Source organism: Leopardus geoffroyi, chromosome C1 (assembly GCF_018350155.1).
Source record: "Leopardus geoffroyi isolate Oge1 chromosome C1, O.geoffroyi_Oge1_pat1.0, whole genome shotgun sequence".
Taxonomy (NCBI): domain Eukaryota; kingdom Metazoa; phylum Chordata; class Mammalia; order Carnivora; family Felidae; genus Leopardus; species Leopardus geoffroyi.
The window spans coordinates 33914752-33929817 of record NC_059328.1 but is presented as its reverse complement, the minus strand read 5'-3'; the positions used below and the strand labels follow the sequence as shown (position 1 = coordinate 33929817).

The 15066-nt window shown below is 50.1% G+C and overlaps 1 protein-coding gene across 3 annotated transcripts in view; it reads right to left on the bottom strand.

The window, feature by feature from the left end:
- Window positions 1-15066, bottom strand: part of CFAP57 (cilia and flagella associated protein 57) — an 81034-nt gene that overhangs the window by 33714 nt on the left and 32254 nt on the right. For all 3 annotated transcript variants that reach the window (XM_045476954.1, XM_045476953.1, XM_045476952.1), the window contains exons 12-18: window positions 14317-14478; window positions 10171-10326; window positions 8914-9007; window positions 8099-8289; window positions 4094-4267; window positions 3025-3183; window positions 720-863 (exon numbers count right to left, since the gene is read on the bottom strand). In XM_045476954.1, coding sequence (XP_045332910.1) covers window positions 720-863; window positions 3025-3183; window positions 4094-4267; window positions 8099-8289; window positions 8914-9007; window positions 10171-10326; window positions 14317-14478 — 1080 coding nt within the window. The remainder of the gene's footprint in view (window positions 1-719; window positions 864-3024; window positions 3184-4093; window positions 4268-8098; window positions 8290-8913; window positions 9008-10170; window positions 10327-14316; window positions 14479-15066) is intronic.

Here is a 15066-nt window from a genome sequence, read left to right as displayed (position 1 = left end):
CGTGGGTGGATTGTGGTAACTTACTGGGAAACAGGAAACAGAAGGGAGGGGAAGGCAGGAATTTGGTTTTTGATCAACCATGGACCTCACAGCTGCAATCGGCTTAAGGAGATGCACTGTGAATGGGGTGGAGGGACCAACGGGGGCCACTTGTACCTCGATGGAATCTCAGGAGCCCTTGTCCTGTTGATCTTGCTTTTAATCTCTCCTCTCTACCTTCCTCCTGTCTGCTTCCCAGAACACATACTTAAGGCTGCCACTCTCCTGCTCAAGAGACTTCGCATGACTTCCTATTCCTCCTCAGATGGAGTCCAAACACTGCAGCTTTGCATACGCCCCCACCAACATTTCCAGACTGAGAAAAAAAGGTTCATTTGGAGGAGGGTGCTTTCAGATGCGACCGGCTGGTGGCTGAGTACACACCGCCCCCTGGTGGCTGAAGGCCCAAGAGCCGCGGTTTCCCTCGGAGGGCCCGAGCAGAACCTAAGGTCCGGCCGCATGCCAAATCTTAAAGCATTCACTCCTGCACAACTGAGTCCCCGCTGGGCCTCTCCTGTGACATCCTCTACAGAGTGGAGGCCCGCATACCCTGGGACAAGGCAGGGATTGGGAGGAGGGGTTTTTCTTATCGCCCCCCCCACCCCCTTGCTACCCCAGCCAGGAACCGTTGGGGAGGCGACAGTAGTCCAGGAGGCCAGAGTGGTTCAGATGGTTCTCACCTCCTGAATCTGTTCCTTCATCACCTTGATCTCATCCTCTCGTGGTTCTATTTGCTTCTTCAGCTCCTTTATTTTGTAGTCGAGTACAAACTTGAATTTCTCCAGTTCTTGGTTTTTCTTTTTCAGATCATAGATGCGCTTCTCCTGTGGGCGAGATGAGAGAGAAGTAAGAGATGGCAGGAGGCTCCGGTATATGGAAACCTTTTAGGGAAAGGACCTAAATCCTGTGACCTGACAGAGGAGGCCACAGGCTGCTCTCCCGGCTGGGGGAACAGAGGCTGGCTCCCCCACTAGGGCCGTAGCACTGACTCCTTGGCTTCTGTGCCGGGACTCAGCATTCATTCACTCATTCAAATATAGCTTGTAGGCGACTGCATTTTCTAAAGCTGGCCTCAGCAGCATCTCCCATCCCACAGGCTCTCTGCAACGTGACCATATGCTTCTCCATCAGGAGGGAAGATCTAATTCCTTTCTCTTGCATCTGGCTGGACTTACGGTTTGCTTGTAACCCAAAGAATGCTGCTCAAGTGATGCTGTGTGGCTTCTGGTCTAGCTGAGAAAAGGCTAAGCAGCTTCTACCTGGTTTTCTTAGAACTTGTGCTCTGAGGGAGGCCATCTGCTATGGAGAAAGTTCCCCTACACTGAGAATCCCCAGCTGAGGAGCACAATGGCACTCTGGTTGACAGTCCCCGTGGAGCCCAGCCTCCCAGCCACCCTGGGAAGTATGAATGAAGAAGCCACCTTGGATGATGATCTTCTACACCCAGCTATTTGTGTCATCCCTGACTGAAGCCCAGCAAGGCCCCTGCCATCAGGGACAAAGATAGGCCATCTTGTTGTAGGCTGTCCAAATGCCAGACCCACAGAACCTGAGAGAATAAAACAGCTGTTACTGTTCTTTTGTTTTGTTTTTCTTAAGTAGGCTCCACATCCAGCATGGAGCCCGACGTGGGGCTTGAACTCACAACCCTGAGATCAAGACATGAGCTGAGATCAAGAGCGGATGCTTAACTGACTGAGCCACCCAGGCGCCCCAAGAGTTGTTGTTTTGTACCACTAAGTGGCCAGGGTCTTGCCTGTTGGCTTAAAGGGGATTCAGAATGTATCCAGGAGCCTAGAGTTGGCAAGCTATGGCCTTTGGATCAAATTTGGCCTGTTTTCATAAACTCATTCATGCATTGTGTATGGCTGATTTTACAACACAGTGGCAGAGCTGAGTAGTGCGACAGAAGCCATGCTGTGTGCAAAGACGAAATATTTACTACCTATGCCTTTACGGAAAAAACTTTGCTGTCCCTGCCACAGGCAATGGGGAGCTATGGCAGAGTTCTAAAGGGAAGAGTGACCAATTACAGAGTATGGTGGCAGGGAGCGGGGGTAGGAAGTGGGAAGGAAGTCCGTTAGACTGGTTAGGAGACTGTTGCAATTTTAGGTCAGGAGGCCTTAACCTCCTTCTTATCAACACCCCCCCTTTGAGAATCTGAAGAGAGCTTTGGACCCTCCCTACACAAACACCCAGGTACATACACAAACACTCACATGCAGAAATTTCATGCGTTTCCCCTTATCAGATCCCGAGGGGGCCCACTTCACAGGTGAGAAAACAAGGCTTAGAGAAATTGCCCAAGATCCTGTGGCAGATAAATGGCAAAGCCTGTGCTGGAACCCAATTAGCCAGGGCTAAAGCCCACCGTCTCAACCACTGGAGAATTCTGCCTACCCGAGGCAGGAATGGCGAGGAGAGAGGCAGGAGGGCACACATCCTGGATTTGCTTAGCAGGGGGCTACGAAATTTGGGTAAGCCTCACAAAATGTGATGTGTCTGTCTTCTAAGTGTTTTGTGAGAAAGGCATTCTGAAAAGTGATCCCAGCTTTCTGGGGAGCCTGGCAGCTGTAGGTCAATCGCAGGGAGTGTGCAACGTCTGTGGGGACGGTCACCCGAGGACACCTGGAGCCGTGGCGAGCAGGGGCCCGGCAGTCAGCCGACTTAGATTCTTATCCCAAGTCTGTCGCCTATCGACTGTATTACCTTGGGCAAGATACCAAACCACCTGGAGCTCAGTTTCCTGAGCTCTACAGGGGTCCCTCATGGCCCCTGGGGTGGCCGGGAGAACTGAGTGTGGTGTGTGTACAGCAATCGGCCCAGCACCCAGCACCCAGTAGGCCCTTCGCAGACCACTCATCCCCATCAGGTTAAATGAATGTGTTTCAAGCATTCAGGGACCCTCTCTCCGGAGCTTGGTTCTCCTCCCCTGGGTCCATCCATCTGGGTGGTGGTTGAAGGAGGGCAGAGGTGAGCCTTCACCTTATCTTGAATCGTCTCATCTCTTTCCTGGATTTCCCGCTTGAGGCCCAGGATGTCCTTCTCCAGGGACTTAATGACCCCTTGCAGCTTCACCTGCTCCCTCTTCAGGCTCTCAATGTCATTGGTTCGCTCTTCAACCTCCTTCTGCAGGCTGCTGAACTGCAGACACAAATGGCAGCAACAGAGATCACCAAAGTCTTTGTGCTTCCCTCCCTGCCTCCCAAATGCCGGTGAACTTAAAGAGGTCCCCAACACATCACCGACCTGTGACCTGAAAACATGTCTAGTACCCAACGTTTCTGGGATTTTAGGAGTGAAGTTTTGGAGATTTGGGACAATTTGGGGATTTCCCTGGCAGCACGAGTGATGTAGCATTCTGTCTGATGAGATCCAGTCCCATCCCCTTCCGTGAGGATGGGCTGTCGGGGTCCCTGAGCGGACCCAGAGTTTTCCAGGACCTTGCCAACCTTGAAAGGTTGGGATCCATGCCCCATTAAGGTCACAGATACTGTAACTGATGAGCCACCTTGGCCATGTCTAAGAAGGGAAGAAGACATTGTCCCTGGTTCCCTGGATTAAGCAGGGTGATTTCTAATAGGAAGGAATGTGAGTTTGCTTTGAACTGGGCTTCTCTAAGGCTGAACATTTTGGGGAAACTGTGGCCATTCCACAGGGATCTGTGAATTGAATCCCACTTCACCCCAACCCCAGGGACAATAAACATGTGTCTTGCCTTATAAACCAAGCATCCCACACCCCAGTCCTTCTCCTGCCCACAGCTCCCTGCACTGAGACCCTGATGACACCTCCGGCAGGGACTTGACCTTCATCTCCGTTTCTACCCGAGGTTTAACTCTGAAAACTGACTAAATCCTACTAGCCCATAAATCAAAGTCTGGGGTGTCCATCTGGTGACATTGGGGCAAATGTCACTATTCCGGTGAAAAGGACAGAGAAGGGACAGTGCCGCGGAGAGATGTTAAGGGTGCATCTGCCTGGCGGTGCAGAGACATTGGTAATACAGCCCTCGCCTGTGCCCAGGCCTGTCGGGGAACCACAGGTGCGATACCTTCTTCCTCATGATGCCGGTTTCTCCTTTGAGTCGCAGGTTTGATTCCTTTTCATCCCGAAGCTTTTTCTCGTACTTGGTTTTGATATCTTGGATTTCTCGGTCTTCATCTTCTTCGATCTGTTTCTTGGTCTCTTCAAACTCTCGCAGCTGCTGCCTGACGTCTTCCTGTGCCTGGTTCAGGGAAGGGGGAGAAAAGGCACTTGACCCTTTTGTGCTGAGAGGGCGCGCGGTGAGATGAGCATGTGGGGCCTATCATGGGGAGTGGGAGACAGAGTGCTATTACAGAAATGGGAACCAAGGCCCTGGGTCCCCTGACCTTCCACTCTGTCTGTCCTCTGCCTTCCCTTCACATCTACCAGATGTGGCTGCAGGCTCCCCTTCAGTAACCACCCTCCCAACACCCCCAGACCTGTTCCATCTCTGGTCTTCTTTACACTGACACCCACGCTTCCTCTATCTTTCCTCCACTGAACCTGTGACAGTTGTAATTTTATATTTTGGAAGTACTTGATTGCTTTTTCCATTAGATGTAAATTCCTCGAGGGGCGCCTGGGTGGCTTGGTCGGTTAAGCGTCCGACTTCGGCTCAGGTCATGATCTCACGGTCTGTGAGTTCGAGCCCCATGTCAGGCTCTGTGCTGACCGCTCAGAGCCTGGAGCCTATTTCAGATTCTGTGTCTCCCTCTCTCTCTGCCCCTCCCCTGTTCATGCTCTGTCTCTCTCTGTCTCAAAAATAAATAAACGTTAAAAAAAAATTAAAAAAAAAAAAAAAAAAGAAAAAAGAAAGATGTAAATTCCTCGAGGAAAGAAACCTGGTCTATAGTGCCCACCACTGAGTTCCCAGAGTACAACCAGCACGGGCACACAGCTGGTACTCAATACCTGAATAAAAGAGTGAAGCCTTAAAAAAATCTTTTTGAGAGAGAAAAAGCATGAGTGGGGGAGGAGGGAAGAGCAAGAGAGAGGGGGAGAAGGAGAATCTCAAGCAGACTCCATGCTCAGCACCCTGGGATCATGACCTGAGCCAAAATCAAGAGTTGGTCGCTCAACTGACTGAGCCACCCAGGCGCCCCAAAAGAGTGAACCTTTAACTCTGCCCTCCTGCTCCTTAATCCAATCACCTGCAGTCCCCCATCATGTTGTGTTATATTGCAATTGCCTGTTGGACAGGCTCCTGGAAGCTCCTTGATGGCAGGGCCACATCTCTCTGCTCACCACCGGGGACACCCTGCACAGCAGCTGGCACGTCACTGGCGATGAATGAATGCAAGCCTGGAGCCCGGACGCTGGAAGAACCACCTCTGCCTGGTGGAGTCTGAGAAGTGACTCGGGTGTGACTCCTCTTTGCTTACTGCCCCCAAGTGGTGCAAGTTACAGATCCTTTTCCTCTCACACTGACCCTGGCATTCTCCCAAACTGCATGTACCATCCCCGGAGTGAGTGTTTCAGGGGTGAAGAGAGACAAGATGGTTTTCAAACTGGGTCCCCAAGAAAGGCTTCTCTCTTTCCCCACCACACGTCATCAGGCCCTTGCTGGACGGAAGCCTGGCAAGGTGTGCTCTGTGTCCCAGAGTCGCCCGCCAGCCACTGCTCTTGCTCTGGGAGATGTTGCTAAAAAGGAGAGTAGGCCAGCCAGGTTGGCGAGAAGGCATGCCAGGTGGAAGCTCCCTAGGGAAGCTCTGAGTTGAAATCTTTGACTCAGAAGAAGAAATGGTTGTCATCACAGTGTGGGTCCTGGGAGGAAGGCCAGCCTCTCTCCCCTCAGGGCAGATTCATTCCCTCCACCTCGGCCCCCAAGGCCAAGCTCAGATCAGTTTACTGGAGGTCAACAAACATTTCTGGAGCATCTAGGATGTGCCAGGGGGGCCCTGGTTTGAAAATCAGTGATGGGTGAGCCATAGTCCTTGCCCTTGAGAAGTTCCCCTGGAGAAAGAGATATTAACACAGGACGCTACCGTGTAGGCCGTAAGAGAAAGGCGTCTGAGGGCCTGAGCACACAGAGGAAGGCTTGCTCAGCCTGTGGGAGGGGACAGGGGTTAGCGAAGAACTCCTCCAGGAGTTGGCTCCTGTCCTGAGTCTCTGTAAGGGTGGGGACGAGCTGCCAGGTGAAGAGAATCATCCAGAGCAGAGGCTCAGAGGTTGTGTGGGAAACGTGGCCATCCCACGTCGTTGGGTGGGAAGAAACCGGACGGGGCAGCAGGACACGGGGCTGGGGAGGTGGGCAGGGCCAAGGCGGGGTGGCTGTGCCAGGGAACATCCCCACTGGCTGTTGGAGCTCAGCCTGCTCTGTCTGAGGCCCATGCTGTCAGGAGACCTCCACCCTCCACCTCTCACCTTGCTTATCCCCCACTGCCTGCTCACTTCCCAGCTCACTGTGGACTTCTGGGTGCCACCTCAGTCCTCCTTGCCGTAACTGGGGGTGGTTACAGAGGGTCCTATGATGTCCAGGGTGCTTTGACCTTTACCTCGCTTCTACCTGAGCCACCCACTCTCAGGTCCATCCCCAGAATGGTGCCACCTCGGAAGCCTGAAAATCCAGACCCTGCTCTCAGCACAGGTGACTTCTCTGTTGGCCCCCCAGGTACGCAGGCCCAGCTCTCAGGCTCACCACGTCCCCTGGCCCTGTCTTGATTCCTCCACTATCTTCCAGGCTCTCGGTTCTTTACCCCTCTCTGGCCTGGACCGGATGGCTGTGCAGCAGACCACCTGTATTTCTCGGCGGCACAACTCGGTCACATCCCAGCTGTGAATCAGGGCTGCTCTGCGTCCCCCTCGCTCACACACCTGCTTGCCGAGCCCTGCTGGGGAAAAGCGCACGGCCTGGTGGATTAATGCTGCTGGGACTCACGTTTACAACCTCAGCTGGGCTCTCAGCTGCATACCTGCCAGACGTCTTCTCGGTCATTCCCTTCCTCATTCCCTTCCAAACTCATTCCACACCTTCAGGACTCTCCCGCCCCCTCACCTACAGTACGCCATCTGCTGCAATTTCATGCAGAAAAGGCGGCCATCTGGCTCTTCTCGGTTTTCTCTTCATCTTGGGAAACTAGCTATTTTGGCAACCCAAACTGCTTGAACATTCCATGACTTTGCCTGCCTGCCCTTCCCTCCTGCATTTCCCCATCTCCTGTTAATTCTAACTCTTATTCTTCCTGGGTCTCATTAGCTCCTGCAAGCCTTCTCTGGCCTCTCAGGGAGGTCTGCATCCCCCAGCTATCCTGTGCAGCCCTCTCTTGAGTATCCATCTGTGTGGCCGCCTCTCTCACATGACTGAAAACCAGGCCCTGGTTTTTCTCTTGGTCACCCAGCGCTCAAGCTGAGTTCTAAACCAAGAAGGGACCATCTGTGTTTGTCAAATCAGTGAAGGAGGGATTTCATCTTGTAAGGCATAAGAAGTTGCTAAAGGGTTTCAGGCAACCACCTTCCCCATTGTTTAGGGCCCTCGTTCCTCTCCAGGTCCTACAGGCTTCTAAAAAGGTCTCTCTAGGGGCGCCTGGGTGGCGCAGGCAGTTGGGCGTCTGACTTCGGCTCAGGTCATGATCTCATGGGTCTGTGAGGTCGAGCCCCGCATCAGGCTCTGTGCTGACAGCTCAGAGCATGGAGCCTGCTTTGGATTCTGTGTCTCCCTCTCTTTCTGCCCGCCCGCCCCCCACCCCCTCATGCTCAGTCTGTCTCTCTCTCCCTCTCAAAGTAAATAAATATTAAAAAAAGAAAAATAAAAAGGTCTCTCCAGTCCTTAAGGCTTGAAGGTACAGTTAGGCTAGGACAACAGATACGAACTTAGAATTTCAGATCCTAACACGGAGCACCTCCCAGCTCACTGGGCCCGCTGGTCTGGGGGAAACAAACGGTGAAGGGCCTAACACAAGGGCGGATGCTAAAAGCAGGGAGTGGGAGGGAAAGGAGTTGAAGTGAGCTTTCCCACAGCTCTTTGGGCTGTTCACAGGCCAGGCCTGCAGGATGCACAGCAAAAGGGAGGTACGGCTCAGCCTCCGGTGAGTACCTCTTCCAGAAGGGTGGTTTTTTCCTGAAGTTTGGCCTCATAAAACTCCGTCAGCTCCTCCAGGGCCTGGCTCTTGGTCTCATCATTATCCCGAAGCTGTTTCTCATACTCCTCCTGCATCCTCTGGGACTTGAGCTGCAATTCCTGGTACTTCTCATATTCTAGAAGCAACTTTTGGTTGTTGCAACACTCTGGAGAGAAGCAAGGAAGGTTATTTCACACTGGACAGGAGCACCCACCTCAGGGCCACCCAGGAGCCTTTGGTGCCCTCCCACCCACCTACCAGCACCAGCTGAGACTCAAATACCTGCCCAGCTCTTTCTCACCTGCCCTCACCCCATTAGCTGGTCAGGCAGCCAAACTCCCTCCCCTTGTTGGCTAGGCAGAAGGTTTCCGGGGAAAGGGCTGAGGGGTGTTTTAGGGAACCAGGGCCAAGAAGAATGTCCTGAATATGCAAAACAGTTATTAGCACCTCTTCTTACAGAAGACGAGTGAAAACTGAGGCTAGGTGAGGTTTGGTGACTCCTTAGAATATCCAGAAAGTATGTGGTGAGTCTGGGACTCAAGGCAGTCTATCAGGCTCCAGACCTGCACTTTTCTGTAACTCCTACTGGCATGCAGTAATACATGTGTAATGAACAAGGAAATGCACAGGAGTAAAATCCACACCGAGGTCCAGGCGATAAATGCAGCCTGTTTACAGACAAAGCCAGATTACCTGGGACTTCTGTTCGGTCCCAACGGTGGTGGGGGAGGGGGGACACTCTCAGACTTTTGTCCCCACGCTACCACGTGGCCTCTACCTCGGGACTCACCCAGGTCCTGCAGTTCCTGGCTCTGTTTGTCTAGGAGGTCGTCAATGCGTTCGCGATGGAACACATCCTGCTTTTCTTTTTCTGTTTTTAAAACCTAAAACACAGAGTCAGCTGTTCTCATTTCCACGCATCTGCTGAAATCACCCCAGGGCAACAACACATTTTATAAGTGACATCCTCCTTCACTTACAAACGTTTCTCAAGCCTGTCATTTTGCACCAGGCACTGTTCTGTGAGCCACAAGCAAGCTATCGCTTTTTATTTACATTATATTCTGCTCTGTAAGTTCTAGGCTTTATTTATATCCTTTCTACTAAATGGGTCTTGTCAATGATGAGTTCAGTCTTGGACATGTAGCAGATGGATTTTGAGGTGGAAAAAGTAAGGATTCATTTGAATTCTCTGTTGTCTGAACAGTGCCGTCAACTAAATCCTTGGATGTGTTAATGTGTCAGCTTCTAAGAAGTGTTTTCTTTAATCGAGCAGGAAAGCTCCTTGCAGGCAGAGGGGCGCTCCCAGGAATAACTTCGAGTTGAGCTTGTGGAGGGCACCACATCAGTATTTGTTGACAAAGGAATAAAATAATAAAACTAACAGCCAGGGGCTTTTTTTTTCCTTTTAGCTAAACTCTCTGACCCATGGCGATAACATAAAAGAACAAATACCCTCTAAGCCAGGGGTTTTAGATGAAGGGCAAGACAGATTTGTGAACAAAGGGGGTTATTCTGGGAAGTCCTGTAGATCAAATCTGACTACAGGAGGGACCATTTAGACTAATGTTATTTAAACTACTGACAATCCAGAAATCAATATTCTGGTAGCTCTTCTTTTTCTACACTTTGCTTTTCTTGTTACCTTTTTCATTTTGTTTTTAAGTAAGTTTCTCTTGATCACAGAGATAATATATTCTCATTGTAGGTGATTTGCAAAACACAGAAAAGTAGAAAGAACAAAATTTAAATTACCCAGAATCTCAACTTCCTGGAGTAATCACATTGGTGGCTATTTTCTTATGAACTGTTCTATGTGTATTTATTTTACTTAATTAATACCATTCACTATGGTTTTGTATTCTTCTTTGTTCCACTTCGCACTTTGCTGTAAGCATTTCTGATGTTAGCAACTATGCTTAAAAACCACACGGTATCATATAGTTCATTGTTTGGGCTTGGCTTGGGTAAGGGAGGGCAGTTCCTTCTGGAGTAAATTGGCAATGTCTCATTATTTGTGGCTGTTGGCTCAGTCTCTCAGACAGACCTGGTTTTTCGTTTTCAAGGACTCCATTTCCTGCAGGAACTTATCTGTTAGCTCCTTAATCTTCTCAGAATAGTTCATATCCTTCAGTCGCAGCTGATACTCATTCTCCATTTTTAACTCTTCCACACGAGTCTTCAGCTCCAGCATGATCTGAGCCTTTGGGAGAAGGACATCAGAGTCAAGAACATTCATGGTGGGGGTGAAGGGGATTTTTAACCCGGGGGCCTTGAGCTCTCTGAGATCTGTGGTTCTGCTCAGCCTCAGACTCATGTGTCTCAACTAGACCCTGTCATCTTTTCCCCACAAGACCCACGGGCTAAAAACGAGGAAACGTATGGGCTTCCTCCTCTGCCCTCACAACATCCATTCAGTGAGCCCTACTGGGTGCTAGGCATGCCGCTAATAATTCTCTCATCTTCAAATACATGTTAATGTCACCTGTTAAATGAGGTCTACTTGGGCCACACTAGTTAATCCTGCGACCCTTCCCTTCCTGTTCCCGGCACTCACGACCCTGCTCACTCTGCTCATTTTTTATTATTTTCTTAGATCTAGGCACTTTCTAATATAGTTTACTTATGAATTTATTGTCCTTTGTCTTCTTCCTCATTAGAATTTAAGCTCCAAGGGGCGCCTGGGTGGCTCAGTTGGTTAAGCATCCAACTTCAGCTCAGGTCCTGATCTCACGGTTCGTGGATTCGAGCCCCGCGTTGGGCTCTGTGTTGACAGTTCGGAGCCTGGAGCCTGCTTCAGATTCTCTGTCTCCCTCTCTCTCTGCCCCTCTCCCCACTCCACTTGCTCTCCCCCACTCTCAAAAAATAAATAAACATTTAAAAAAAGAATTTAAGCTCCGGGAAGGCTGAAATCTTTGTTGGCTTTGTATACTGATACATGCCTAGCGCCCAGAAGAGTGCCTAACACATAGTAGGTACTTGAGAAACAGTTAACTGTGATTCCTGCCCCCATCGACTCTATCGTCTACCGAGGAAGCCAAATAAACACATCATTACAAATTGTGATGAGCGCCCAGAGCCAGGCAGCTTCCCAGGACTGTCAATCTGTCCCTCTCAATGTCTGTTATGCCTCTTCTGGCCTCACTAACATTAATTTAGGTCCTAACTCGTCCTGTCTTGCTTGTTCCTACATCTAGTGATTTCTTTCAATCTGTTGCATTCGCTGATGTCAAAGTTTTCTAAAAATACTGTGATGCACACACCCTTCATTTCCTTTAATGTTAACGACAGAGATGGTGAGCACACAGGTGTTTTCCTCTCACTCATCCATGATCACCCTCCCCCCCCCCCCCCCCCCCATGCATCCCTGTCTCATCTTTTCTGGTCTATATCCCCCATAGCCATGGACAATTAGAGAATAATGATTGTGTGATGCTCATTTCTGCATTCCTGCCCAGAGGACAAGTGTGGCCCTGGCACATAGGAAGTACTGAGATGAGGGATGAACACAGGTTGCATGTGCAAAGTCAGGGATAAGAGTGAGGACGCCTGGTCAAAGCGCTGTGTGTGATGCGGTACAGGTGGGAGGCAGAAGGAGAGGAGGCCGAGATGGGGTCAGACCATCAAGGTCGTTGCCAGCCATGATAAGAAATTAGGATTTTCTCCTAGCGGTCCTCTAAAGGCCCTTGTCCAACCTGATTGAGCTCACTCTGGTCTCAGAAAGACCTCTCTGATGGCAGTGTGTAGCCCAGGCTAGATTCAAGCACTAAGACAGAGGGATTGGTGGGGAGGGGGTACCGCATAGTACAGGCAGGGGATGGGCAGGATGGTGGAATGGAGAGATTCAAGAGACATATTTGAGGGAACGTGGTGCCTGGCGGGGTGTGGGGTGAAGGGGACGCGGCCACGGATGAAGATGGTCTCCTTGGTAGGATGCTCCCTACGAGTGGCACTTGGCCTCTCCTGATTCACTGCCTTCTCCTGGGTGCCTAGCACAGGGCCAGCAACATAGCATTGAGTGAATGTTTATCAGATGAGTGGGTCACCCCGGGGTCTGCCTCGGACTAGTGGAATACATTTAGTGATGGCGACGCTGGTTTCTGACACGTTGTGTCTGGGCCACATGCTCATCATCCTTCCTCAATCCGTGCGCCTGGCTGCAGACGAGGCTCTCCTGAGGTCATTCCCTAACTTACATCTATCAGTGGGTCCTTAGGAACAACTTCCAAAGTCTGAAACACTTTGGAAACACTTTGGGTGTAAAAAGACCCTCCAGCTCCGCACACCCTCTCATCTCTGGCCCCACCTAGCATCTTCCCCGAAGCACCTGTCTCATCCTTCTGCACACTCACCCCTTGGTGTGGAAGAACCTTTCCCATCTGTTCAGGAAGGCTCCGTCCAAGGCTCACTTACTTCCTCTGGTACCACCTGGCTTGGGTCAGGGTCCCTTCCCCTGTGACCCCAGAGCATCGTTCCTTCATAACACCTGTAACACACTTAGTTTCCCTTTTTAATTTTACCTATACCTCCTTCCAGGCTACGAGCTCAAGGCCCCCACATGTCTTTCATTTCTGTCATCCTAGACCTTAGTATGGTGCCTGGCACATAACAGGGCACCTCTGTAAGTAGTGGTTGGATGAATGAATGAGTAGGTAAATCATGTTGTGAGAGATAGTTACATAGAATATCATAGAGTCTCAAGAAGAAAAAGAGAGCTGGGAATTCTGAGAAATGTGACTTTTAGAGGACAGGTGGAGAGAGAGCAAGGAGGGGGGAGCTGGGAAGGACAGGGAGGTTTACAGGGAGTAAGACTGCGGTCTCTCACATGCAGAGATAGAAGGGGCTCCAGGAGGTGAGCAGAACAAGGCCAAGCTGGGGGCTGGGTCAGGAGTCAGCCCAGACACCTCAGGCCTTTGGCACAGCCTGGTGTCTCCTAGTTGTTCTTTTCCCCTACCCTTGGGGAAGAATGGGGGAGAAAACAGAGAGGAGGAGGAACAGAAGACGTGCTTGCCTTCCTGCAGGACGTCAGATCCTGACTCTCATAGGCTCTCCCTTATCCTTTCCTCCCACTTTTCCTTTCCTGCAGAAAGTTCCAGGGAGCTCTGGTAGGGAGCTCTGGGAATACCTGGGTCTCATCATCCTGCTTTGGGGCCATTTTGCCTTGCTGCTCTGATGGTTTTCTCATCTCTACTTGACTGTGTTTCCTGATCACAGGGCCCATGCCTATCTTTTTATACATGCATCCGCAGTACCTAGCAAACAGTAGGTAGTCAATAAATGCACTCTAGATCCTGGATGAACAGCAATGAATGCATAGCTCTGCCATTCTCTGTAAGCCTCGTGACTTTCCCATCCCTTTGGCATCTCCCTTAGGGAGCGTGGCACAGAACTCTCGAAACACGTCTTCCTAGAGTGTTTAATGCATTTGCAGCAGGGAGGGCCCTTTGGGGTAGTGATGAAGAGAGTGGGCTCTAGATTAAATCTCGGTCAGAACTCTGGTTCTACTACACTTCACTTCACTCCTCCAGAGTCACTTCTTAAAACATGGGGAGAGTAACAGTATCTTCCTCACAGAGATGATATAAGATTTAAATAAGAAAATACTTATAGAGTAATTAGTGCAGTGCCTGGTTTGTAGAAAACCTAAAAAAAATATGCTGGTTATTATTACCTTTACTGTTTTATTATGAAGAGAACTGGTTTTCAGGGACGTTTTCTAAATAACTTTTTTTTATATAAAGAAGGCTCTACTAGCAATTATTAAGTTTCCCAGATACAACGGGTATAGTCAGCTTGTCAGTTCAATTCTGTAAATACTGATCGACTGTCTTCACGTGTCTAGCATGGGCTAGAAACTGCTGTTCCAAGGGAACTGCATGTCATGGCTACTGTCTTCAAAGAGTAGGAAGATGAAAGGTAGTTTCACAGGCTACAAGTGGAGCAGAGTGTAAGTCAAGATGACCACGTGGCAGGATGATGGGCAGGGTGGGGGTGGGAAGAGATGTAGCCGCAGTGAGGAGGGCAGCATGATGGTGGGGGCAGGGGATGTGCAAGGAGCCGGGGGCGGGGGGGAATCTGTGCTGGGCAGTGGGGGGTAGCCAGGCTACACAGGCCCTCGAATGCCAGTCCCAGGAGTTTGGACACAGTCTGGTAAGGAATTTCCACGTCTCTCTTCGTTAGACCCAATTCTTACCTTCTCTTCCATGTCTGTTTTAGTAATGAGCACCTCTTCGGCAAAGCCCACCTCCCTCTCTCGCTTGATTCCTCGACCATCCTTATCAAAGACCTTCCAGGTAAACAGGCAGCCATCTTCAGCAACAGTCAGCAGGAATTGGTCATCAAAGGTGAGCAACATCTGAGGAGAGAAAGAGCATGGAGGGGAAGCTTTCAGAGGTCGTGGGTGACCAGAACTCAGCTGGCTGTGTGCAGGGCCTCCATTCAGGCAACCCTGGGCACATCCTCACGGGAAGGAAGACAGGATCCTGGGTAAGAATGAGATACATCTCACAAGCTTCTGTTCATAAATAAAAGAAGCAAGACTGGGTCATGTCCTCTGTGGATTTGGAATCTGAAGAGTTAATTATTATCTAGATTATAAAAAGAACTCTCAACACTCGGCAGTAAAAAACCCAAACCAACTAGAGGGTGGGCAAGAAATATGGAGACGTTTCACCAAAGAGGTATCCAGATGGCAAAGAGGCACACAAGAAGGTGTTCACCACTGTTAGTCATTAGGGAAATGCATATTAAAACTATGGGGAGATATTATACACACGTGTTAGAACAGCTAAAATGAGAAATAGTGACAATACCAAATGCTGGCAACGATGTGGAGAAACTGGATCTTGCACCCATTGCTGGTGGGAATGGAAAATAGCTTGGCAGTTTCTTAAAAAAAACTAAACATAAATGTATCACATGATCCAGCAATCATTCCCCTGGG